This window comes from Lepus europaeus, chromosome 9 (genome assembly GCF_033115175.1).
Source record: "Lepus europaeus isolate LE1 chromosome 9, mLepTim1.pri, whole genome shotgun sequence".
Lineage (NCBI taxonomy): Eukaryota > Metazoa > Chordata > Mammalia > Lagomorpha > Leporidae > Lepus > Lepus europaeus.
The window spans coordinates 79,515,217-79,542,211 of record NC_084835.1 but is presented as its reverse complement, the minus strand read 5'-3'; the positions used below and the strand labels follow the sequence as shown (position 1 = coordinate 79,542,211).

Sequence of the window (26,995 nt, the reverse complement as noted above, 5' to 3'; positions counted from 1 at the left end):
AGCAGCCTCCCTGGGGACTCGTGGTCATCTTGCCCCACTGGGTCTGTTTATTGGCTGCCAGCTCATGAGGCCACGCAGCACATAAAAAGTGTGCTATGTCATTTTTTCATACCAAAATTACTGACCAATAGTAAGTTCTGATGAATGTTAAGAAACTAACTGAAATGAATGAACTAAATCCAGTAGATTTCCAGCTAAGCAAATCTGCACCAGGAAAATCAGTTGCATCTTCTTGAAGAGAATAATCACAATATGTGGCAATCAACTAATTATCAGTAAGCATAGGAGAGCCACCTTTTTCCAGGCATACTATTTTTCACATCTTTACAGTTCAACATCTTACACATTTAACAAAATTTTTAATATTTTATGTCAAGTATTCAAAATTAAGTAAGTTAAGTAGATAGTACTTTTTACAATGAAATGACTGTTTCAAAAATTAGGAAAAGTATTTTAATTTAGATACTTAAAATTTCTAAAAAGAGTATATACATATATACTTTAGTTCAATATGTGGAGGAAATGAGTTGGAAAATGTCATTCATACCTAACACTTGTTGAAGTTAGGCCTGTGTCCAGGTCAGTAGCTACGAACTCTCCCACTTTAGAATTTGCTTTCATGTTACTGGTTACTACATATGTCTTTGAACCTGGACGGAATACGGAGCCTTCAACTACATTCAAGACAGTCACGGAGATTGCAGTGGCTGTGAGTTTATATTGAGACATAATTGAATGATGAAATTCAGCTTTATTTCTAACACCAATGCTAAGTTGCAGATTCTTCATGTCTTCATAATCTAGGGGCTAGAAAATACAGAGTGAAATCATTTTACTCAGAGAAAACATGAAAAGAGAGATGAAAGAGAGGCCCTTTGAGAATACTTTAAAACTTCATACTTTCTTTTTTTAATTAAATATAAATGCTTGTGAACACACAAGTTGATCTTTAATTCAATGCAAATATGTACAAACATAGTAAGAAAACATCCAAATGTTCTAGATCTATTATTGAGACAATTGAAAATGTCTCACTGTGTAAATATCATATGAGCTTTAATTATCCACTAAACCAATTAAAAACTTAAAATGCTTCTAATGGTCAAATTCATGTATTTTATAGTACAAGGATAACTTATGTTAGCTTCAATCATTTTATGTTTCTCAGAAAGAAGCTCTTTTAAGACAAGACATGGGCCAAATATATTGGAGGTTCAATTATTTCACTGGTTTTATCCATAGAACTCTTTAGAAGAAATTTTACTTATATATATGTATATATATATATACATATATATATTATATATATGTGACAATAAATCAGGCATAGAATATAATATATACATAACATAAATAAATCTTTATTTTCTTCAACATAGTCTAAAAATAATTTATCTTGTAATATGAAATAATCAAGAAATGATTTCATTATGAGATATCAGCATCTTACATATATTACATATATGATGATATTTCATATTTGATCTCAGCGTGGAAGAAAAATCATCATCCCCATTTTATAGATAGGATATTGAAGACAGGTTGAGTGGTTTCCTAAAGTAATAATTTGCAGTGGAGATTTTGCAGATAATTTTCAGTGAAGTAGATTAGGACTCAATTTCCCTACAACAGAATGTTAGCTACTATGTTGGAAAAAATGCAAACCTTGTAGCTAGGGAAACTCAGGTTTGAATTTTTGTTGTACCACTTACTAGCTATGAGAATGTGAGCGGGTTAAGTATTCTGTCTGAGCCTCAATGCTTTTAACTGCAACATGGATATGATTTAACCTAATTTGCAGGGCTGCTGCAAGAAATAAATTAAGTATCTGTTTGAAGTTTAAAGCGTGGCTGGGGTAGGTGTTAGTCTAGTGGTTAAGATGCCCTCATTCCATACCAGACTGCCTGGTTAGAATCTTGGTGGCTGTCTAGATTCTGGCTTCCTGCTGATGTGAACTCTGGGAGACAGCAGGTGATGGCTCAAGTAGTTGGGGCCCTGTCATCCACATGGGCTTCCTAGTTTCTGGCTTCCTAGGCATTTGTGGAGTGAATCAGCAGATGGAAGTTCTCTCTGCCTGCCTCTCTCTCTCTTCTTCTATGGTAAATAGATAAATAAATAACTTTCTTTAAAAAAGATTTATTTATTTGAAAGAGTTACAGAGGCAGAGAAAGAGAGAGCGAGAGAGCGAGAGCGAGAGCGAGAGAGAGAGAGAGAGAGAATCTTCTATCTGCTGGTTCAGTCCCCAAATGGCCATACAGCCAGAACTGCATCTATCTGAAGCCAGGAGCCAGGAGCTTCTTCCAGGTCTCCCACATGGGTGCAGGGGCCCAAAGACTTGGGCCATCTTCCACTGCTTTGCCAGGCCATAGCATAGAGCTAGATCAGAAATGGAGCAGCCAGGACTGGAACCAGTGCCCATATGGGATGCCAGTATTGAAGGAGGAGGCTTTAGCCACTACACCACAGCACTGGCCCTAATAAATAACTTTTACAGTAAGTGGAAACTATAGGCATGCTGACATAGAGGGAAAAGGCGCACATTCCCATGGGGACATAATTCCTTAGGAACCTGTTCCCCACAGCTATTCTGAATGAAAGGATTATTTTAACAAGGATTACATTGTTCTGTGAAGAATATATTTTGCTGGCATCATGTACAATCCATACACAGCCATCTCAGGTTTTAAAAACTGACTCCACAAGTCTTGTAGCACAGGGAAAGACCTTTATTAACAGCTCTATAGGAGTCATTTTGTTCTGTTTGATGAAATTCTACTGCAGGTAAATGTGTCTGATCCTTAATACAGGAGGCATGCGAAAATACTAGCTTGTACTAAATCAAGGGCGCATTTGTGCTCCTAATAAGCCAAGGTCAGGAGTCACAGTGACGTGGGAACATGATAGTTCTACAGTTACAGTAATCTGATTTTAATTTTTGAAAAACACAAAGGAAGAATAAGCAACATTTAATTTACTCGATGAATATTCTTCATGCATAATTGACTTACCATATTGACATGAACACATCATTAAAGCCTATGTTAAATGTGCTTTTAAAAATAGTCTTAAAACATTAACCTTAAGGATTAAGAATACTTCGTTGTAAGAATAAAGTAAGATTGTTGTTAAAATGCTTTCAATGTACGTGATTTGTTCATCTTTTGGAAATACTGTACTGATGAAAAAGAATTTCAATTTACAATTCAGTGTCTTTTTTTCTGAAATGATATAAGCAAAACTACATAAAAAGCTGTGTGATATATACAAATGTAAAACAATTATTTTACTCTTTCTCTGACTCGTTTATAAAATGTTAATATTTTATCTTAAGCTTATTTTTTCAATTATCTATTATTTTTCATATTTTTAACACATGAAAATGTCCTACTATCATTAATTATACATATTTATGGGGTATAGTATGACATTTCAATGCATGTATACAATGTGTACTGATAAAATAAAAAAGATCGGGGCTGGCATTGTGGCACAGTGGTTAACCTGCCGCTTTCAATGTCGGCACCCATGTCAGAATGTGTTTGCCCACTGGCTGTTTCTTTTGATTCAGCTCCCTGCCAATGCATCTGGGAAAGCGACAGAAGATGGTCAAAGGCCTTGGGTCCCTGCTACCCATGCAGGAGACCGAGATGGATTTCCAGGTTCCTGGCTTCAGCCTGGACCAGCCCCAGCCATTGTGGCCATTTGGAGGGTGAACCAGCAGATGGAAGATCCTTTCTTTCTCTGTCTCCCCTTCTCTCTGTGTCACTTTGTCTTTCAAATCAATAACCCAAGTCTTAAAAAAAAAAGCATAAAAAAGACCAAGAAAAAATACTTAGGGAAATTTGCCATACCTTAATAACCCTTAGAACTCCCACATTTGTTCTTTCATTCATTACTATGTCAAACCAATTGCCTTCATTTCCAGAGATAAAGAAAGGTACCGCCACCCAGTTAGCTGAGTGCTCTTCATCCAAATCAATCACTCTAATCTGGAGCAGTTCTGAGTTTAGGACGTTTTCTTCAACACTGACAGAATACTGAAACAAGAAGTAAAAAAACCTTTAACACCAACTGTGTGAGTGAAAGGACAAACTGGGTGTACACGGGAATCTTTATAGTTGTTCATTATTTCAAACAGATATGTGTTGATAATCTTGCTTTTCATTGTTTTCCCTATTGTCTAATCCAATATAAGAGAAAAGTATGCATACTTTGATTGTATGGTACTAAATTTAACATGTATATGACTATATAGTATTGTTAGTATATATTTTAGGATGTAATGAGTATGAAGTCATTATTTTCAAGAATACTTACTGAAGACAGTTCCATGAATGGAATGTTGTCATTGACATCAAGGATTTTAATGTTGCATTCACATTCTGCTGACAAGCCATCTGCCCCACCGTCTCTGTCTGAGCCTCTTACAGCAAGAGAATACTGGCCATATTGCTAAAAACATAAGCAACACCACAGTTGACACAGACAGGTCTTATTGTGTTTTATGTAAAGTTCTGTAAAGATGTTGGCCCAACAGTGATATAAATCTAAGAGAGAGAGGTAGCACAGAATATTGAAGGAGTGTGTTTGAGGGAGGCATTGAGAAGGAGAGAAGGAAGTATGGTTATCTTCTTATAATTGTATGTACTAATACATCAAATCTTTCCTTATAATAATAAAAATTTAAAAAAATTAAATAACCTAAAACAATCATACTTGTTAAAAAAAGAAAATCCATCAGTCTCACATGGATCAATAGCGAAGTTTCTACTTCCATTCCCAATGATGTTCATCCAGCATCATTTAAAAGAAGTAATATGCTTTTTTTAAAGTTCTTATTCTTTTTGAATCATAACATGTCTAGAGGTGGATTAATTTATAAATAATGAAATGGAGTAAAATACTCAAGAGGAGAGAGGTTAAGATTTATTAAAGGTTCAGGAAAGGAAAATTCCATACTCTAAATCATCAGTCCTGGGTGTGCAAGAGTAACACAGGAGTAACCAATGGTTTTATTTTCGCGAGGTGGAGGCTACGGCAACGGAGTTATTGATGATGTATGTATTCTTGATTGTACATTTTTAGGTGCGAAAATAGTATGGAGCCTTTTCTAGACTATTTAAAATGCTTACTCACTCAAATTTATGGATGTAATTTTAAGGGATTAATAGTTAGAGACATCTGAGGGCTCTCCACGGACCCCAGGTGAAAATATGCCCCTCAATGACTGCGAAGTCCTTTTACCTCTGACATCTTTTTTTTTTTTTCTTTCTTTTTTTTTTTTTACAGGCAGTGTGGACAGTGAGAGTGAGAGAGAAAGATCTTCCTTTTTCCGTTGGTTCACCCCACAATGGCTATTGCAGCCGGCGCACTGCGCTGATCCGAAGCCAGGAGCCAGGTGCTTCTCCTGGTCTCCCATGGGGTGCAGGGCCCAAGCACTTGGGCCATCCTCCACTGCACTCCTGGGCCACAGCAGAGAGCTGGGCTGAAAGAGGAGCAACCAGGGCAGAATCCGGCGCCCCGACTGGGACTAGAACCTGGGGTGCCGGAGCTGCAGGCAGAGGATTAGCATATTGAGCCATGGTGCTGACCGACATCCCTTTCTTAGAGAGCTTTACCAATAAAAGTATTTTGATAATAAAAGAATCACATTGGGAAACCTAAAAAGAATTGAATGAGGATGTGCTAAGTAGTCAATCTCTTCTAATGTTAATTTATAAACAAGTAAAAAAAGTTTAAGTAGACTAGAAAGTGATAACCTTGGATCATTAAAGAGTATAAAAACAACCTAATTTAGTCCCATACTAGGAATTATTGGCAGGAAAAACTTCAATATAATTTTATGTAACTATAATAGTTAAATGAAGTTTAAATATCAGTTAAAAAAGAATACCTCAGGGCTGGTACTGTGATGCAGCGGTTAAAACCCCAGGTTGTAGCCTGGGAATCCCATATGGGTGCTAGTTTAAGCCCCTGCTGTTCCACTTCTGATCCATAGCCTTACTGATGGCCTGGGAAAGCAGCAAAAGATGGCCCAAGTACTTGGGACCCTGTACCCACATGGGAGACCTGGAAGAAGCTCCCGGTTTCTGGCTTGGGCCTGGCCCACCCCTGGTCATTGAGGCCATTTGGGGTCTGCTCTACCTTTCTCTGTAACTCTGACTTTCAAATAAATAAAACAGATCTTAAAAAAAAAAAAAGAATACTTCATCACTTATATTCCTAATATATGGACAGGCAAACTCTATATTATTTAAAAGTGATATTTTAAAAAATGAAAAAGTAGATTTAAAAATTAAATCATGGAACCACATGGCATGCTGATTGTAATTCGTTCACAAACACTAGTTGTTTTCTTATTTGTATATTAAAAGATTATCCTGGATTTTATTTAAATCCTCATATTCATTCTATTTATCATTCTGATTCTAGGATTCTTTCTGTAAGTAGGTGAATTGGTGGGCTGTCAATATTTGTTACTTAGAAAGACAATAGACAGTTCTGTTCTTAAAGGAGCTTGAGATATGCTGGTTTAAGAAGGATAAGCAAATTTCATAGTTCTGCAAATATTCTTATCCTCATGCATTGTGATGCACAAAGAAAGTGATGTAATAAATATTTCTTAAATTTAGTTCATTGTGGAATTTTTAAATGAAACTCTTGTCTTTACCTTATGCAAATTTGTGTACTTCCGTGATATAGTTTTCCTAAAATTAAGGCAAATTCTAATTAATTACATTAAAAATGTCATTGAAATGTAGTTAAAGAATAATCTATATGTCTTATGCCGTTACCTTGATGAAGAAAGAGTACATAATTAAAATTTTAAAATACTATTTTCTTTTTCTATTTCTCTCTTCGGTACCTTTGCTTTTAGAATCAGCTCCCTTGATACTAAAAACCTATTTAAAGAAAAAGAATTACCTCTCTGTCTAGAAAATTATTCATTGTTCGAATTTCTCCCGTGTATCTGTTGATGATAAACATTGGTGAATCAGAAGGTTGCTGACTTATGATCTTGAAGGCTATTTTTGAGTTCAAATTGTTTGGTTCATCTGCATCAGTAGCATTGAGTCTCATCACAAGTGTATCTAGAAAACAAGGAAAATTGATTGAAAATGGATAATCTATATTTTTTATTACAGTATACTATATACATTTTCTAAACAGATTTTGGAGTGACTTGGTCCACATAATGTGCATTTTACTAGCTTCCCTTTCTTTCTACTTATTAATGTCTTAGCTTGTTTCTACATCTTTTTTTTAATAAAGAAAATGTATTATTCTTGCTTTCTTTCCCTATTCTAGCATAATTCCTTTTTTTATAAAAATTTTCAAAGGATGCTAGAGGGAAATAAAATGATATAAAAGCCAGGTCAACCTTTCCGCAACCTTATACTTTCCGGCTATGTGATCTCAGCCTTAGTTTCCACATTTTATGTAATTGGACATGATTAATGATCTCATCCTCTTTAAGTTTCTGTGAGAACCAAATAGGCATTGAGAGAAAATATATACAATTTCTATTTAATACTGTATATTTGGGGCTGGTGTTGTAGTATTTTGAGTTGAGTTACCATATGTGATGCTGGCATTCCATACTGGAACCCATTCGAGTCCTTGCTGCTCCACTTCCAATCCAGCTCCCTGCTAACGTGCCTGGGAAAGCAGTGGAAGATGGCTCAAATATTTGGATCCCTGTACCCATGCGGGAGGCCTGGATGAAGCTCTTGGGTCCTGGCTTCAACCTGGCCTAACCCTGGCCATTGTTACCACTTGGAGAGTGAACCAGTGGATGGAAGACCGCTCTCTCTCTCTCCCTCCCTCCCTCCTTCTCTCTGTAATTCTGCCTTTTCATATATAAATAAATCTTTTAAAATGTATGTTTAATTAATATATATTATTATTCTTTTGCTTGGGGAGGTCCTTAATGAAGTGCTAGGTAATAAGCAGATTTAAAGAAATGCTTTTAACTGTACACATTGTCCTGTTCCTTATCTTGTTTACTGACTTTATAAGTAGTTTTCATGAAGGATACTGGAGAATATGCAAAGCTTCCACTGTCTGTCCATGCATCAGCTAGAATTCTTTTTCACTCTTCAGCTCTGCTTCACAGTTTTTCCACAAATATACTGGGGCATCTCCATGTCTCTTGCTCTACTTCTCTCACTCTCTCTCTGCATCTTAATTTTCACGTAATTTTAAAATGTTTTCACTAGGCAATTAACTAATTATGTTATACTCATATAATGAAATCTAATGCATTATTAAATGTACTGAAGAAATCTAAAATGTCCTAAATGTAATTTAGTCCTAAAATGTAATTGTTTAAAAATATATATTTAAATAACAACTCAGTGTGGATTAGTATGTAAAAGATGATCTCAGTTACATCTTTTTTTTTTTTCTCAAGATCTATTTTATCTATTTGAAAGATAGAATTACAGAGAGAGGTAAAGACAGAGAAAGAGGTCTTCCATTGATAGTTCACTCCCCAGATGGCTGCAACGGCCAGAGCTGCACCGATCGAAGCCAGGAGCCAGGAGCCTCCTCCAGGTCTCCCACATGAGTGCAGGGACCAAAGGACTTGAGCCATCTTCTGCTGCTATCCCAGGCCATAGCAGAGAGCTGGATCAGAAGAGGAGCAGCTGGGACTAGAACTGGAGCCCATATGGGATGCCGGTGCTTCAGGCCAGGGCTTTTTAAAAAAAACTTTTATTTAATAAATATAAATTTTGAAAGTACAACTTTTAGATTATAGTGGTTTCCCCCCACCCCCCATAACCACCCTCCCACCTGCAAACCATCCCATTTCCTACTCCCTCTCCCATCCCATTCTTCATTAAGATTCATTTTTAATTATCTTTATATACAGAAGATCAACTTAGTAAATACTAAGTAAAGATTTCAACAGTTTGCACCCACACAGACACACAAAGTATAGAGTACTGTTTGAAGACTAGTTTTACCATTAATTCGCATAGTACAACACATTAAGGACAGAGATCCTACATGGGGAGTAAGTGCACAGTGACTCCCATTGTTTATTTAACAATTGACACTCTTATTTATGATGTCAGTAATCACCGAGGCTCTTATCATGAGCTGCCAAGGCTATGAAAGCCTCTTGAGACCACAAACTCCGACCTTATTTAGACAAGGCCATAGTTAAAGTGAAAGTTCTCTCCTCCCTTCAGAAAAAGGTACCTCCTTCTTTGATGACCCATTCTTTCCACTGGGATCTCACCCACAGAGATCTTTCATTTAGGTCATTTTTTTTTCAAATCTGGAAAACATCATGCTGAGTGAAATAAGCCAGTCCCAAAGGGACAAATATCATATGTTCTCCCTGATCTGTGACAACTTATGAGAACCTAAAAGGAAACCTGTAGAAGTGAAACTGACGCCAAGAGAAACAATGACTTGATCAGCCCTTGTCCTGACTGTCAAGGAACAGTTTACTATTTTATTCTTTTTAGTATTTTCTTGTTGTACTTAATACCATTGGTTAAACTCTTTAGCCCATAATTATAGTGTTTAAACTTAACTGAAAATTGATCCCTGTTCAAAAGAAGAATGGGAATAAGAGAGGGAGGAGATGTACAGTTCAGCACACACTCACTCAGACTTACCCCTAACGGTAGAGCTAGAAATGTGCCATGGGACTCCAAATCCCATTAAGTTGGCATGTACCAATGCTATTTTACTAAAGTGATCAGTTTCAGCTCATAATTGATCATAAAGATAGGATTAAGTGTCAAAGGTATCACATAAATAAGACCAGTGTCTGCTAATAATAATTGGTAGAATTAAAAAGGAGAGAACATGGGAAGCGGGATACACAGCAGACTCATAGAATGCCAAATGACCTAAACAGCACTCTGGCCTCAGAATCAGCCCTTAAGGCATTCAGATTTGGCTAAAAAGCCCATGAGAGTTTCTCAGGTATGGAAAGCCAGGCCAGGGCTTTAACCTGCTGTGCCACAGTGTCGGCCCCTCAGTTACATCTTAAGATATATTTTCTTATGTTTATGCCATGATAGCATGTATGCACCTAAGTAAATGATGAGCATGCTTGCCTCTAAAGAATGATGTTAAGGGGAACAAAGAATGGATTTCTGTTCCCCTTTTCTTCCCTTATTGTGGGGAATTTAAAAAATTTTTATTTATAAAAATTTTATATATAGTTTTAAGAGTACAATGATACTTCCTTTCCTACCCTCCCTTCTTTCCTCAACTCCCACCCTCTCTTTTCTTATTTTTCTTTTAATTTTTACAATGACATACTTTATTTATTTTTTTGACAGGCAGAGTGGACAGTGAGAGAGAGACAGAGAGAAAGGTCTTCCTTTTTGCCGTTGGTTCACCCTCCAATGGCCGCTTCGGCTGGCACGCTGTAGCCGGCGCACCGTGCTGATCCGGAGCCAGGAGCCAGGTGCTTCTCCTGGTCTCCCATGCAGGGCCCAAACACTTGGGCCATCTTCCACTGCACTCCCTGGCCACAGCAGAGAGCTGGACTGGAAGAGGGGCAACCGGGACAGAATCCGGCGCCCCTACCGGGACTAGAACCCGGTGTGCTGGCGCCGCAAGAAGGAGGATTAGCCTATTGAGCCATGGCACCAGCCACAATGACATACTTTAAATTTTTTTTTATAATCATAAGCTTAACCCTCTATTAAAAAAAAAGTAGTAAGTAGAAAAACCACTGTCCCTCAAGAGTATAGGTAATGAAATCTCAAAATGTTAATTTTTCACATATCCATTATATTTTTTCTTATACTCTGTATATTAGTTTTGAAATCTTTATATATACTAAACTGATTTTCTGTATATAAAGAGAATTGAAAATGAATCTTGATGTGAATGGAAGGAGAGAGCGAGTGGGAAAGGGGAGGGTTGCGGGTGGGGGGAAGTTATCGGTGGGGGGGAGCCTTTGTAATCCATAAGCTGTACTTGGGAAATTTATATTCATTGAATAAAAAAAAATCAGGGAAAACATATGATATTTGTCTTTTTTGGAACTGGCTTATTCCATTAAACATAATGGTCTCAGGTTGCATCCATTTTGCTGCAACGGACAGGATTTCATTCCTTTTTATGGCTGAGTAGTATTCCATTGTGCATGTATATCATTACTTCTGTTCCCAGTCATCAGTAGATGGACATCTGGGTTGATTGCATATCTTGGCTATTGTGAATTGAGCTGCTATTAACATAGAGGTACAGATAATTCTTTCATATGCTGATTTCATTTCATTTGGGTAAATTATCAAGAGTAGAGTTGCTGGGTCATATGGTAAATCTATTTTCAGATTTCTGAGAAATTTCCTTATGGTCTTCAGTAATGGTTGTATGAGTTTACATTCCCATCAACAGTGTATTAGAGTAACTTTTTCTACACATTCTTGCCAGCATTTTTATTTTTGGATTTTTGGATGAGAGTCATTCTTACTGGGGTAAGGTGATACTTTGTTGTGATTTTTATTTGCATTTCCCTGATAGGGATCCTGAGCATTTTTTCCTGTGTCTGTTGGCCATTTGTATTTTATCCTTTGAAAAATGTCTGTTCATATCATTTGCCCATTTCTTAACTGGATTTCCTGTATTGCTTTATTAAATTTCTTGAGCTCCTTATACATTCTGGATATTAAGCCTTTATCAATGATAATTTTTATAATAATATTTTTAAAGCTTAATGTATAGGTATTTTAATGACTAAAAGTAAAAATACAAGGAGTTTTGGAATGTTCAAGAAACTTGACTGCTTAAAGGGTAAAAGTAATTATGATAAGTTGAAATTTTATCTTCAAAGTAGTGACCATTCCTTTGGTTTTTAATGCATTTAGGACTATCTTCAGCAATATGCTAAGCAGCTCATGTATTATCCCACTCCAGATGGATGAGCATTTGGCAATTAAAATTCAGTCAGTTACAATTATCCTGAAGGAGGCAGTTGCACTTTTGGATTGTCAAAGCCCTTTCAGGCAAAGGCTCTGAAGGTATGGCTTTTTTGGAATCCTCTCCTAGCACCACTTAGGACAACTGGCTTTAAATATGCCTAGTGGACCAAACAAAATTAGATGCAAAATGACTTAAAACACATAAAATCAATGATGAATAAAAAACCAACAAAATCTATATGGCCTGCCTTCTCCATTTTCAGGTTTTGCATCACCAAATTTAACCTAACTATGGACTGAAACTACTGCACATGTACATACATTTATAGTCATTATTCTCTAAGCTATACAGTTTAACAACTGTTTATAGAAGATTCACGTGGTATTACATATTATAAGTCATATAGAGATGATGTAAAGTATATGGTGAGATTTGTATAATTTGGATGCAAATACTATGCCATTTTATATAAGGAACTTGAGCACCTAGATTGTAGTATTTGCTGGAGGTACTGGGACAAATGCTCAATGGATGCCAATATTTATTAGGTCATATATAAGAAGGGGAAAATACTGTTTTGCAAAAGCTCTTGATGACAAAATAGATTGTATTGAAGTGATTTCTATGATTGAATGACTTTAAAGTAGTTAAGTTGAAAAAAATCAGTATGAGCAGAAGTGGGTAAGAATGTGCAGCAATCTCATTGGGAAGCTAAATTCTTATCCAAGTGCCCCTGCTGCCCCTGTGTAAACTGCAATGGGAATTTCCTGTTGGGAATCTCCTACAGTGGTAGGATATGAATTACATGAGAAAAACCTCCTCATTGTTCAAAGTTGCTCCTTGTGTGTAACAGATTGGATCTGCTCCTGTAGCTGAGGAGAAAGCTTTCTGGGTCTGGCACTGTAGTGTAGTAGGTCAAGCCACTGCCTTCGATGCCAGCATCTCATGTGGGCCCTGGTTTGTATCTGGCTGCTCAACTTCCAATCCAGTGCCCTGCTAATGGCCTGGGAAAAGCAACGAGAGATGTCCAAGTTTTTGGGCTTCTGCCATCAATGTGGGACACCCAGATGAAGCTCCTGGCTCCTGGCTCCATATTGACCCAGTGCTGGCTGTTGTGGCCATCCGAGGAGTAAACTAGAGGATGGAAGATCTTTCTCTCTTTCTCTTTAACTCTGAATTTCAAAATAAATAATTTTTTTTTAAGGAAGGAGAGAAAGACTTTCTATTCTGCATGCTGTTCTGTAACTTATCTTCACATCTGTCAAGTACACCTTTATATAGTTTGACTTCTAATTTCCTGAGTATCTGGAAGAGTGCTTGATAAGGTACTTATATTACTTACTTGCATTAGAATTTTCTTCTATTTGTCCTAGAAATGTAGTCATTGAAAATACTGGAGGGTTGTCATTTATATCCAAAACCCTGACTCGGAGTTCCAGAGGCTGCTCCAAATCCTGGCCTTGCGAGTTTAGAGCCCGGCAGTAGATCTACGAGAGAAAAGAGGAATAATTAGATGTTGAAACACATATTGAGTTCTAGCTTGCTAGGCACTGTGGGAAGTTAAAATAAATATGTTATTATTTGCTACTAGAAATTAGGCACAAGTAGCATTTATAATCAATAAGAGATGGCAAATACAAACACAAAATATACTTTAAGAAAAGGTGATGTTATAAGTTACACAGAGGGAGGACAAAAATAATATGACTGTCAGAGGATGTAAAGATTGAAGTAGGTCTCAGGGAATTTCAGTAAGTGGGACTAGGAATTGGTGAGGTGTTCCAAGCAAAGAGATTCATATAAGGAAAAAAAGAGTGATACAAATGCAATTTTTGAAATTAGGAATAGGAACTGTTGGGAGGGTTTTAAAATTAGGTAAAGGAGGATCTCTTGGGAGCATACAAGAGATGTATCATTCTTGAGCTAGGTAGCTGTTATATGGGTTTTGTGTTCTTATTATTTATATTTCAAGTATACATTAAATGCATACACTATTTTACATATGTAGTATATAAAAATACATTGGTCTCAAGGAAAACTATTAGACTGACCTGCTAATTTAGATAGTTTGTGGGCAAATACTGTGAAAGACAAAGTAGGAATATAGATATGGAATTGAAGATTAAAGAACAAAAGTAGATCCAGGAACACAGATCTGCAGCAGAAATGAAATGGATGCTCATGAATTAAGAGACAAAAATGTCTAATATTGACTCTTGAAATCAAATCAAGGATGAGCTCAGTTTTCAGATTTCTCAAGAATAACTTACGTCTGAATATAGATGGAACTAAATTCACTTACAATGAAAAAAGGGGTGACTTCTCGATCAACTATGGATGTTATATTAATTTCCCCGGTTTTTTGATTAATGATGAAGATTCCATAAGGTGGCTGATCAATTCCTACTCCAGAGATGCGGTATGTTACTTGCTGGTTTGCAGCACAGTCTGAGTGAATCTGCAGAAAGAACATAATTGCAAACATCACAGAGAGCAAATAAAGAGTTCTGCATTTCGGGTGTGACGGCTGTTTTTTGTGAGAACTGGTGAATGTGCTGGACCTATTGTCACTTGGGAAATGTTGAAAATAAGAAACTATTTTCCTAGGTAAGTACAATAATTATAGTATTTCCAATGGTGATTGTATAATTAGTATTTTCAATGGTAACTAACAATGTAACAAAAATTCTATTTCTCTATGAAACAAGAAAAATAATACCACCCTCAGAAATTTAAGTCTATGCAGTCATCACTCTTTTATTCAACATTTATAATTTCATCTTGTATTATTTGCATGCTTTGTGCTAGCCTTGGATCCAGAATAGGGAATACCTTGTCCTCTAAAGGACTTTACTAAAGTTGTCATTATTTAACTCTGATCTTTAGATTCAAGAATTTCTAAACAATTTTTTAGCAGAAAGTTTTAAGTATATTTATGTAGATAACAAGAAATATCTGACTGTGTATAGAAGCTCTTAACTCTGAAAATGAGGAAGATGTATAAGCAAAAAATGGAAGACCATGCAAATCAATGGTTTTGGAAACCATGGCCCTTTCTTTGAAATAAGAAACTGTTCACTGTAAGAAAATCTTACTGAAGAGTCTCCATGCATATCTATGTGAATTTGTGACTATATTTGTGTGTACCTGTGTAAATAAATCTGTGTGCAAATCTATGTGTGAAGGCATGTTCCTGAGTGTATGTGTATGTAGAAAAAAAGATGAGGGAAAATGAAATGAAAGGGCTTACAAAAAGGGTACATTGTGAGTTTTTATAAACAAGTACAAGAGCAAGAATCTGATTCTAATAGTTATGAGGCAGAAAGAGCACATGTTTAAGTAGATCCTCTGAATCCGCTGAATGCTAGGGTCATCATTGGAGTCCTTGCACTCTCCTTTTCACTTAGACTTCACGGAACCACAGGATGGTAGATATTAATTTCACCAGTGAGATGAGTCAATTTTAACTGAGTTCCTGTTTCTTTTTAAAGGTTTATTTATTTGTTTGTTTATTTTTATTTGAAAGGCAAAGAGAGAGAAGGAGACAGAGATAGGAAGAAATCTTCCATCTGCTGGTTCATTTTCCAAATGCCCACAATAGCTAGGTCTGGGCCATGCTTAAGCCAGAAGCCTGAAACTCAGTTCAGATCGCCCAACTCAGTGGCAGGTACCCAATATTTGTCATCTACTGCCTCCCAGGTATGCATTAACAGGAACCTGGAATTGGAAGTGGAACTGAGACTTGAATCCAGGCATTCCAACACAAGATGGGGATGTTTGAAGTGGCATCTGCACTGGTGCATAAAACTCTGAGCCTAAATTTCTTAATTTACCTATTTGGGAGCTTCAGCTTCGTAATCTGGATCACTGGATCAGCCTCATATTGTATTTTATGGCATGAAGTCTCCATGAGATATGTTCATATACCACTTAAGAGAATTTCCTTTAAAACTTTAACAGCAACAATTCTTTTTTCTTTATATAAGTGAACAAATTTCATATATTACATTCAATTTTTTTTTTATTTGACAGGTAGAGTTAGACAGTGAGAGAGAGAGACAGCGAGAAAGGTCTTCCTTCCGTTGGTTCACCCCTCAAATGGCCGCTAGGGCAGGAGCTATGCGGATCTGAAGCCAGGAGCCAGGTGCTTCTTCCTGGTCTCCCTTGCGGGTGCAGGGGCCCAAGCACTTGGGCCATCCTCCACTACCTTCCCGGGCCACAGCAGAGAGCTGTACTGGAAGAGGAGCAATTGGGACTAGAACCCGGTGCCTGTATGGGATGCCAGCGCCGCAGGTGGAGGATTAACCAAGTGAGCCACAGTGCCGGCCCTTATATTCAGTTTTGTTTAAAACTTATTTATTTATTTGGAAGTTGGAGTTACAGAGAGGGGGAGAGGAAGAGACAGACACACACACACACACACAAAGAGAGAGAGAGAGAGAGAGAGATTCCATCTGTTGGTTCACTCCCCAGATGTCCTCAACAGTCAGGGCTGGGCCAGGTTGAAGCAAGGAGCCAGGAACTTCATCAAGGTCTCCTACGTGGGAGGCAAGGGCCCAAACACTTCAGCCATCTTCCATTGCTTTTCCCAGGCCATTAGCAAGGAGCTGGATTGGAAGTGGAACAGCTGGGATGTGAACCAGTGCCCCTATGGGATGCTGGCATCCCAGGGGCAGCTTAACCACAATGTGGGCCATATACAGTAGAGCATAATGACACTTTCCACCCTACCCTCCCTCCATCCTCCTCCTTTTCTTATTTTTCTTTTAATTTTTATAATGACATACTTTCAATTTACTTTATAATCCCAAGCTTAACCCTCCACTAAATACAGAATTCAACAAGTAGTAAGCTGGAAAACCACTGTTCCTCAAGAGTATAGACAAGGGCTATAAACAATAATCAAACCTCAAAATGTCAATTTCATTCATATACATTACTTTTTTGTACTTTGTAAATTAGTTATTACAAATGATGGAAAACAATGAAAATCCTTTTTATGTTACGCTTAGGCATACTCACTTTGGCAATTGGGTTTCTCTTCGAGTTGTCCTCACCCTCACGACAGGCTGCAGCAAACTTGATCCATTCACGCTTTTGCCTTCTGATTGAATGCCACTTGATGGTGCCATTTTTAGTGTTGTAATCTCTCACCTGGAGTGGGTAGGATAAAGTGTCACTTACTTTTATTCACAATTAATATTTCATGGGCAGTTTTGGAGGAGGGGTAATTACAATGTCAGAAAGAAAGAAAGGATATTTTATTGGGAAAATTGGTAATTTTGATAACTTAGTAATATTAGTATTACACTAACTCTACTCAAAGAATATGTGATTATTTTCAAAACATTGTCTTTATTTTTAGATTTGGAAAAAAGTGGACTTGTTATATATTACCTGGATTCGAAATTCACAGTTAACTTCCACCACCACCTACAAAAATAAGATAATCATGAATTAAGTTTAAATAGATTGCTTTAAAATTCATATTATTCAATCATTTCAAAAAATCAAACAATAGTCTTGTGAGTCATTATTTTCTCAGTCTGGGAGCAGGTGGATCTGATTTGCCTCTTAGGTCTAATTTTTCCCTTTTAATTTTACTCATCTTTGTATTTCTTTTGATCTTTTTTTCTTCATTCTTGGCCTAATCAAATACTCATAATTACACGGACAGGGTATTGTAAACCAGAACACAATGGGGTGAGGATTGGAAACTCAAGACAAACTGCTGAGTACCCTACTCCCATTAGTCTGTTCTTCTGCATTAAATACTCTCCCTATTCAAACAAATCTCTCAGAATCTGCCTTGTTTCAGCTGACCTTGACCTTCACATATGATTTGTGGCCGGGAAAAAGACAAAACAAAACAGGTACTTAACTTTATTTTTCTCTAAAAACCACAGGCATTTCTGAAAACAGAGACACTCATATATCAAGTTTCATGTACTCATACATTTGTTCAAGATATTATAAAATGTATATTTAAGAAGCAAGGTGTGGATTTGAAATCTAATTTGCATGTGTTAATTTTTAAATTGCACTTAGAATCAATTAGAGATGGTGTACATCCTTAGTTTTTATTCCTCTCTGAGAACTGTTCAGTTTCTAATCGATTTTTTTTCAGAAATACAATTATGCAAACTGTGTCCACAAACAACCTTCATCTACTTCACTGATATAAGGAAAGTATAGGCAGCACTTAAAAAATCCTAGCAATAATAAAGTAAAAATATAGTATATTAATTTTTAGTGGTTTCGTTTTTACCTTTAAAGAAAATTTCAATCTCCAAGTTACACATTTTTAAAAATTGTCATGGTTGGTAATTCAATGAAACATGGGTTAAAAGGAGTGGCATTAAGAGAAATGTATTTGTTATAAAAATCATTTACCCAAGACATGAAGTTAATCATTATGATTATCACTGTAAAAATTCACTGAATGATGCTAAGCAATGTGTTTAGAGAAATCAATGCATTTAATCTTCACAATAGATACATCTGAGCAGTACTTATTATTGATATTATTATTTGACCAATACTTATTACTATTATTATCATTATTATCTCCATTTAACAAGTAAGGAAATTGAGGCTTGGATATTAATTTATGAATAAATCCAATCCAATGCGATTCAGCCTGAGCTTGTGTTTGAGCTGTGGGTTCTACAGTATAGCGTGGGAGAGTCTGTTCTCTGAAGTAAATTACGAATTAACATGCTACAAAGAATTGAAATTACAACTTTGAGAACTCCAAAGGGTTTGATTTCAGTAGAATCTCCTATTACCCTTATGTTTGGTAATACAACAATAGTAAAACAAAATGGAAAGAAAGAAAGGAAAATTGTGCAAATGGTTAGGAAATGTCAGTGAAATTATCTGTAGAGTCCATCTGAAGTGCAGGGTTGAAATGGTGTTGACGTAAATGCATTTTTGCTACCTGTGAATATATGAACACTTTTCCCTCTTACTTGTGGTATTGCGCTGGAGATGTGGAAAAACCTTATTTGTCTGCTCGGAAGTCATTTCTCCATAGTTACAGCCTGTGTACGCGTCTGTTATCTGTTGTTGCTCTTCCCTTACCACAGTGAACTGCCAGTGCCTGCTGTTTGTTTTGGATAATGATGCTGATGACTAAGACGCCTCTCTGGCTTTATGAAGCTGGGTCATTCTTTTTCCCATGAGAGGCAACTTAGGCAGAAGCCCAAGTAGGTTTCACCATAGTGTCAGACTCTCAATTTGGATGAGTAATTAGAAAACTGCCAAGTCTGCTTAAAAATGTGGGGGGTTGATCTAAGCTTATTTTCCTTTGCTCAGAGTCTAGAATAAACTCTGGAGCAAAGCTACTGTCAAAGTAAAATAATGGAACAACAGAGTACTGAGTAGAGTCAGAAAACCTGTAATATATTTCCCTTGTCTTCTGGGCTTTAGTCTTCTCATTATAAAACAGCAGGAGTTGACGAGATAATATATAGGTACTTTTTAGTTCTAAAACCAAATTCCTGTATGCAGTAAGAAAATACTGAGACATTTCAACCATGGGAAAGAGACAATAAAAATTGTGGGTTTAGAAAACTTCACTGACAGCAGTTAGAAGAAGTGGTGAGAAGAGACAGCAATTAGAGGCTGTGAGCAACTGAGAATCTTCTGGGCTAAATCAGGCTACAGGGGAGGAGGTGCTAACCTGAGGAGTTAAGCCAGAGAAGAGGCAGTGGGAAAGATTCAAAGACAGACAGTGCATTAGGGCTTGAGAAGGGTGGGATGTGGTTGTCAAGAGAGGGAGGAGCCTCAGGTGACGGCAGTTTAAAACCGTGGGACTGGGAGCAAGCAGAATTAGAATTTAGCAAGTTAGAACACATTGAGTTTCAGATGCCAGAGAGGCGCCCAGGTAAAAGTGCTTAGCAATTTGAGATATGCACCAGCACTTTGAACAGGCTAGATATGTAGATCTGAGATTTGAGATTTGAGATCTGTTCAGGCAGGATAGTGGAAATCATGGGAGAAGCTGAAGTTCCTAAAGTAGAAGTGATAGCCTTTGGCTGAGCATGAAACCAGGGGGAATTCCTGCTTTTATATAACTGGGAACGAGGACAACAAATAAGAAGCCAAGAAAGCAGCAGAGGACTGGCCAAAGGAACAGGAGGAAAATATAAAGCATTTTAATGGATGTTAAATGAAGGGGAAATTGAAGGACAGATGGGTTGAATGAGTGTCAGATGATATTAACAAAGTTGAGCACAGTGAATGCTGAGGAAACTCTGAGGTTTTCAGTAACTTCCAAGAGAATAGTCTTGGTTAAATGGAACACTTCTCTAACAGAGCAGAATTAGGGCCTGCAATGGAGGGAAGGAAGACATAGGTTGGACACATCAAGAAAGACAAGATAGTAGAACCAGATGTAGTGCTCAAGGACATCTTATGGGAGAGGAAGATTTTTGAGAGTTGAAAAAGAATAGAGAAAGAGGTTTTGATCCTAAAGCAAAGAGATTTATAAATCAGATGCTGGGGCTAGTTTTGTGGTGGATAAAGCCGCTGCCTGCAACACTGACATCCCACATGGGAGCTGGTTCATGTCCCAGCTGCTCCACTTCCAAATCCAGCTTCCTGCTAATGGCCTGGGAAAAGCAATAGAAAATGGCCCAAGTGTTTGGTCTCTTCTACCCATGTGGGAGATCTGGAAGAAGCTCCTGAATTCTGGCATTGGCCTGGCCCAGCCCTGGCTGTTGGGGCCATCTGGGGAGTGAACTAGTGGATGGAAGATCTCTCTCTGTCTCTGTCTCTTCTCTCCCTGTAACTCTGACTTTCAAATAAATAAATAAATCTCTAGAAAAAGAAATCATATGCTTACTAGAGATGTTGTGATGGAGAGAGCAGGAGGGGATAGACAGAAAAAGAAAGGACTTGGAAGAAGATAAGGACAAGAGGAAGGGTAGAGATTAAAATCAATCAATTAGGAAAAGAAAGTTGAAGAACTTTGTCATGAATGACCAAGACCTTGTCCCTAGAGTAAGGGTGAGGTTGTTTTCCAAGCATTAGAGGAGTACTTTGGATTTTGAAATATGTCTGGAGTCCATGCCATGGGAGTTGTGGTGAAGATTCACTTAGTGATGAACACAGGTCATCAAGCTGAGTGAGTTTAGCTCAGCTCCTGGCCTCCTGGATTTGCGCATAGAGTAAGTTACTTAGCCATGCTATGCTTCAATTTCCTCATCTGAATGTGAGACTAAAGCCCTTTTCAACCTAAAATTCTATGAAAGCGGTGACTAATTCACTCGCAGTGCACCCTCAATGAGTCCTCCCTTCATCTCTGTTTTAGGAGCCCATTTATTATTTTTTTAAAGCATCAGGATATGAAATCATATGTTAATTTTAATAATTTCCTAACTGCAGCCAGTTTTAGTGATTTTTAAAAAAATCATGATTATACTTGTTTACAAATAACAAAAATGAGCTTGAGGATAATAAGTAGTTTTCTAAAAAATATTTATTTATTTGAAAGTCAGAGTTACAGAGGAGAGAGACAGAGAGAGACAGTGGAAAGAGAGATATATACATAGAGAGAGATCTTCCATCCACTGGTTCACAATGTCTGGGGCTGGACCATGCTGAAGCCAGGAGCCAGGAGCTTCTTCTGCATCTCCCATGTGGGTGGCAGGGACCTAAGCACTTGAGTTATCTTCTGCTGCTCCTCAGAGAGCTGAATCAGAAATGGAGCAGCCAGGATCAAATGGGTACCCAATGGGATGCTGGCGCTGCAGACACAGCTTAACTCTCTGTGCCACAATGCCAGTCCTAATAAGTAATTTTAATAAGGAAAATCTCATTCATTTAATAACTGTGAAGTGACTTTCACAGTTACTTGCTTTTCTTGAGCATTAAGTTCTAATATGTTAATTTTACATATGTCATAAGGAAGCACTGGAACAAAGCTAAGATATAATAATTTGCTCTTCTGAAAAATCATTTTTCTTTTGTATTGCTCTGACAAAGGGTCTTAGTCTGAGGTCAACGCCTCCTCACTCCTCCTCTCTTGTTATTCATTGGTTTCTTTCTTTCTTTCTTTCTTTCTTTCTTTCTTTCTTTCTTTCTTTCTTTCTTTCTTTCTTTTGACAGGCAGAGTGGACAGTGAGAGAGAGAGACAGAGAGAAAGGTCTTCCTTTTCTGTTGGTTCACCCCCTAATGGCCGCCGCAGCCGGTGCACCATGCTGATCTGAAGCCAGGAACCAGGTGCTTCTCCTAGTCTCCCATGGGGTGCAGGGCCCAAGCACTTGGGCCATCCTCCACTGCACTCCCGGGCCACAGCAGAGAGCTGGGCTGAAAGAGGAGCAACTGGGACTGAATCCGGTGCCCCGACCGGGACTAGAACCCGGGGTGCCGGCGTTGCAGGCGGAGGATTAGCCTAGTGAGCCGTGGTGCCTGCCAGTTTATTCCATTAACAAATACATATTGAATGTGTATTATGTGGGGACTGACTTAAGACTTTAAGGGGCCAAAACTCTAAAAATATTATGATAAACTTTAGATGAAACATGAAATAAATACACCACTACTCCACAAATATGCTGGTGAGACCCAACATGATTGTTTCCATATTTAATACCTTGATGATTTTTGGAGTGTATGGGAGAAGAGAAATGCAAATGTTCTAAACATTTCTCTGCTTTGTGTGATTAAATATCTATTGAACAATCTTGTGCTGGTACAAGGTGCTATGAGGGATACATAAGTGAATCAGCCATGGAACTTGGCTTCAAATAACCTACAATCAAGGAGTTTTTGTGGGCAACAGGCAGCTGCTAATTTCTGGAAATACAATTTCTCATTAGGCAAGTGGGCTCTATTCTCCTAGGCCAATTAAGAGCATGGATCAGCAGCCAATGGCTTTAAAACAATCTGACCTGCCCAAATCCATTAAAGAAAATTGCATGCCAAGCATAACCAGTGAGGGTGGCATGACCCAGCACTCTGCCAGGGTGTTCCCCCAGCTGAGGGAGCACAATTAATTTTACTGCAGAGTCAAGCAGAACAGGCTTCCTGCTCATACCTTAAGCAATGCCTGTTAGGACACAGGGATACTTAGCAACTCCGTCCTTCACAAATGTAGAGTGGAGAAAGAGTGATCAGAAATTAAGAGCTCTGAGTATAGACAGGAATGTCAGTTTTCCAGATCTGTAAGATTTATTCAACAGGTGAATCTTGTGCCATAGGAGCGAGCCTTCAGAATTATCAAGATAGCATTTACCAATGCTTTCGTTTTCTTATTATGTGCAATGCAACTGGCAAAATGCTTGCATTCTGCGGCAACTCAAACCACAGACTGATGACTAATTTGTGCTGTTTTTCTAAAAATGAAGATTTTGACCCTAAATCTGCAGTGAGATAACAAAGTTTTTATAAACACCACGTTGGTGGAAACTATTGTGCTTAAAAACTATTTGTTTCCCTGAACAGGTGGACAGAAATACTGCTCCCATTGTCTTTAAAATATTTTACTGAAGTACTAAATCTCTGTAATGCATATCACTATAATACATGCACAAGGAAACATGAATAGCACTCTCTTTGGTTTGTCTTCTTTTGTCTGTACTAGCCTGTTCATCCTATTCTTGCTTTAGGTGACTGTGAACATAATCATGGAAACTTAAGATGCCTGGTTCCAATAAGTTTATGAATTAGGCCATGAAATGTGTTTTGTTTTCTGTGTATTTTAGTCTGGGTGCTAAGAAATATTTTGAAAATCCCCACCTGGTATTTTAAAGAGTTAATTTATTAGGTAGTCAGTTTTGTTTTGTTTTTTTAATGAAATACTAAACCGTAGAAAGTGGAAAAGTTACTAAGATGATGAATTGATGAAATCATCACAAGGAAACCGTTTTCTCTATTCTATGAGCTTAAGCTGCAGTAGTTTGCCTTTATTGAGAAAAGCATCTTCAGATTTGTATTGATTTTAACAGCTTCACTGGAACTGGAAATTACACCGTTCTCTTAACCCCCACCTCCCGCCACCCTCACAGTGTCTGTGCCACACTGTTTACCATTGCAACATCATCCACTCAAATTTCTTAAAGCTGGGGCAGAGATAACCTTTTTCCCTCTGGCCTATAGACAATGCATTCTAAGTCTCCATTCCACTTCATACACTGGTTTTATGGGAGCAAAAACAAAGAAACAAATTTAAAAAACCCAAAAACAACAAATGCAGAGTCAATAAAGTGTATTTGGCTTGTAGTGGCATAGCTGGTGTAAACTATTGTCTGTCCTGGAAACTTGTCTGAATAATGAAATAATCACATAGCCATCTTGGTCACTTTAAGAACTGCTCCTCCACTTTATTCTCCCTGATCTAGCCCACTAATTTGAACAAGGTCGAAAATTTCCACATACGTTGAGCAGATCACAATATGCTTGTAAGCATAACTTTCCACTTTTAAGTGAATTTTCATTAAAAATACTACTGTTTTAAATGTCTTAAAAGTCTTCACATTTGTCCAGATTTGCTTCCTAATGTGAGCTTTCACTGATCGATTTCAAGCAGAAAACAATATGTTTTGTATAATTTTTTTGGTAATGACAAACATTCACAGTAGGCTAATGAAAGGAAATTAGAAGCATTTTCTACAGTGGTTGTTGTGCTTAGGAAATAAAAATTTAAAGCCAAATCCAGATTAGATAATGCCAATGGGCAATTACTACAATCATCTGGTAAAACTGGTACTAAAAATATTTATCTTCAAAACGAAAGAAAGTGAAATGAAAAAAAGGATGTCCATGAGAAAATAAGATATTTAAAATCGTGATAGTATAACTCATTTGAGAAATAATTTTTATAAGGCATTTGAGAAACTTTCTGTTGATGCTAAAGTAAAATACTGCTAACTACTTCTTCCCCCCAAATGACCTCACAAACAAGCTATCCGGTTTCAGAAAATAAAGCAGAAATAGAAATCTCTCTTCAAAAAGAGGAAGTTCAATAAGGGTATGTATACAATTTTGATAAAATGATACATTTTATTGAAGAATGACTAAGAAGTGGCTGTTTCAAGGAATTTTATAGGGTGTACTTAATTAGAAGTAATCATATAAATTAAAAAAGAAAGCATATCTCAGAGATTCAATGGAAGTTAGTGCACAGGCATCAGGACAAACTTTAACCAACTGGAACTATAATAGGCCCTAATGGATCAACTTGATATGAAATTAAGATTATTTGGCAATTCCCAAATATGCTCAATTGACACATTGTGTAATGGTCATTGATTCTTGCTCTATCTCGTTCTGATCTCACCTGACCATAAAAATTCCTTAAAATGTCTGTAAAAGGGGACTAATGTTTGAAGCATGCTTGAAACTAAAGTTGTCAACCTATTGATGCTCATTAATAACTAACTCCATTGGTTATGACCCCCCCCCTTGATTAATATACTGAATTCAGACTAACCAGCATACCTTAAATCAAAGATCTGACTTGTTATTACACAAGCCCAACATTCCAGTTCAAAAACTAAGCAAGTAGAAACAAATATGACCCAACGATGTGCCAAGGTAGAGGATGAGTTACCTGGCACCTGCCTATCTGAACTACTTTAACCTGACTGTGAGACACCATAAGATTTTAAAATGTTTGCCGAAAGTGAAATTGAGAGAATATGTTGATGTTGCACTTTCTATAAAAGAGAAAACTAATGACATATGGAGGGATGGGAATGAGAAGGCATTTCATTACATTCATTTGACCATCAAATATTCAACTTTTATGTCACCATTATTACTGACTTTCCAGTAGTAAGAACAAGTATTGTGATAGTTATACTCCTTAATTATAACCATTCATTCATTCATTCATGTCATTTAAAAATCTCCTGTACCACCATTTTTCTTTGCAATTAAAAATATTGTTTCAACTCAGATCATTGTTTAACAGTGTGGGCTTCTGGTCATACTATGGATCCCAGCCACACATGGAACTCATGAGATTAATTGACTCACGAGTCCAATCACCAATTGCTAGGAGTTTATTTATATGGATCCTGATGTTATATTTTAAAAACCATAATGGCTCTGCCAACAAAGACACCAAAAGAATGGAAAAATGCTTAGGTTAAAAATCAGGACACATCCACAATATTTCATTCAAAAGCCCACCTGCAAAAGACACTTTGAGCAACAAAGTGCTACAGATTTCCGGAATCCAGTATTTTCCCAGCATGACTTAGCAATGACTTCAATGTCGGGGACATGAGACAATGAGTGGACACTGATGTATTATATGATTGACAGTATTCAATTAAAGAGAGAAACGCTTTCAAAAATCAAGTTCGTAAAATCATCTTGTCATTATCATAAACTTTCAATAGGTTTAGAGCACAGCCACTACTAAACAACATGTTCTCCGAAGCTTTCCCTTGCTTACAATGAGGATGATTGGGAAGGATTTTTAACAGAATCCACTCACCAGGAAGATGAGCAGCACGGCAGCTGTTCTGAGGGAGTGCCAGTCCATGGCTGCTGCTGGCTTCTCTTACATCCAAGACCAAGGGAGTTTTGTTTGTTCTTCTCTGTTCTTTCTCTTTCCCCTACTCAGGTGGTGTCTGATTAAAATAATTCCTCAGTAGATGTTCTTACATGCAGGCTTTGAGGTGTTTCTGCCTTCCTCTGGGAGAAGGACTGAAGGTACGTATAACCAGTCCGGATCCCCACCCTAAAAACTTGGGCTGGTCTCACTGAAATGCTTGACAAGATCATCATTGCTCCCAGGTAAAAGCGTAGGGACACACCCTTCTTCCAGATGAATAGCAGCTCTCCATGGGGCAAGGACGATTCACTCCTTTCCTCTAGGGTTCCAGTGGCAGGCACTTAAAAGGAACAAAAACATGGGGGTTAATCAAGGGATAGGGGCTTCTCTTATGCTTTATTTATAGGTTGTGTAGCTTTTCCTCGTATTAAAAGGGCAAATACGCTTACGGTGCTCATAGTAGAGAATTATTTAGCCCATGTTCATAGCCAAACCCTCAGGTCACATTAGAAAGTTATAAAATTTCCATTTCAGTAGATGTTGGGAAATATTCAGTTATTTTCTAAGTTGTTAAGAGACAGA

The 26,995-nt window shown here is 37.4% G+C and overlaps 1 protein-coding gene across 1 annotated transcript in view; it reads right to left on the bottom strand.

The window, feature by feature from the left end:
* DSG1 (desmoglein 1) overlaps positions 1–26,401 on the bottom strand; it is a 37,406-nt gene extending 11,005 nt beyond the window's left edge. The window contains exons 1-9 of the mRNA XM_062200254.1: positions 26,354–26,401; positions 17,299–17,334; positions 16,924–17,055; positions 14,204–14,359; positions 13,244–13,388; positions 6,925–7,091; positions 4,318–4,452; positions 3,852–4,037; positions 548–807 (exon numbers count right to left, since the gene is read on the bottom strand). Coding sequence (XP_062056238.1) covers positions 548–807; positions 3,852–4,037; positions 4,318–4,452; positions 6,925–7,091; positions 13,244–13,388; positions 14,204–14,359; positions 16,924–17,055; positions 17,299–17,334; positions 26,354–26,401 — 1,265 coding nt within the window. The remainder of the gene's footprint in view (positions 1–547; positions 808–3,851; positions 4,038–4,317; positions 4,453–6,924; positions 7,092–13,243; positions 13,389–14,203; positions 14,360–16,923; positions 17,056–17,298; positions 17,335–26,353) is intronic.
* Positions 26,402–26,995: the final 594 nt, after the last annotated feature.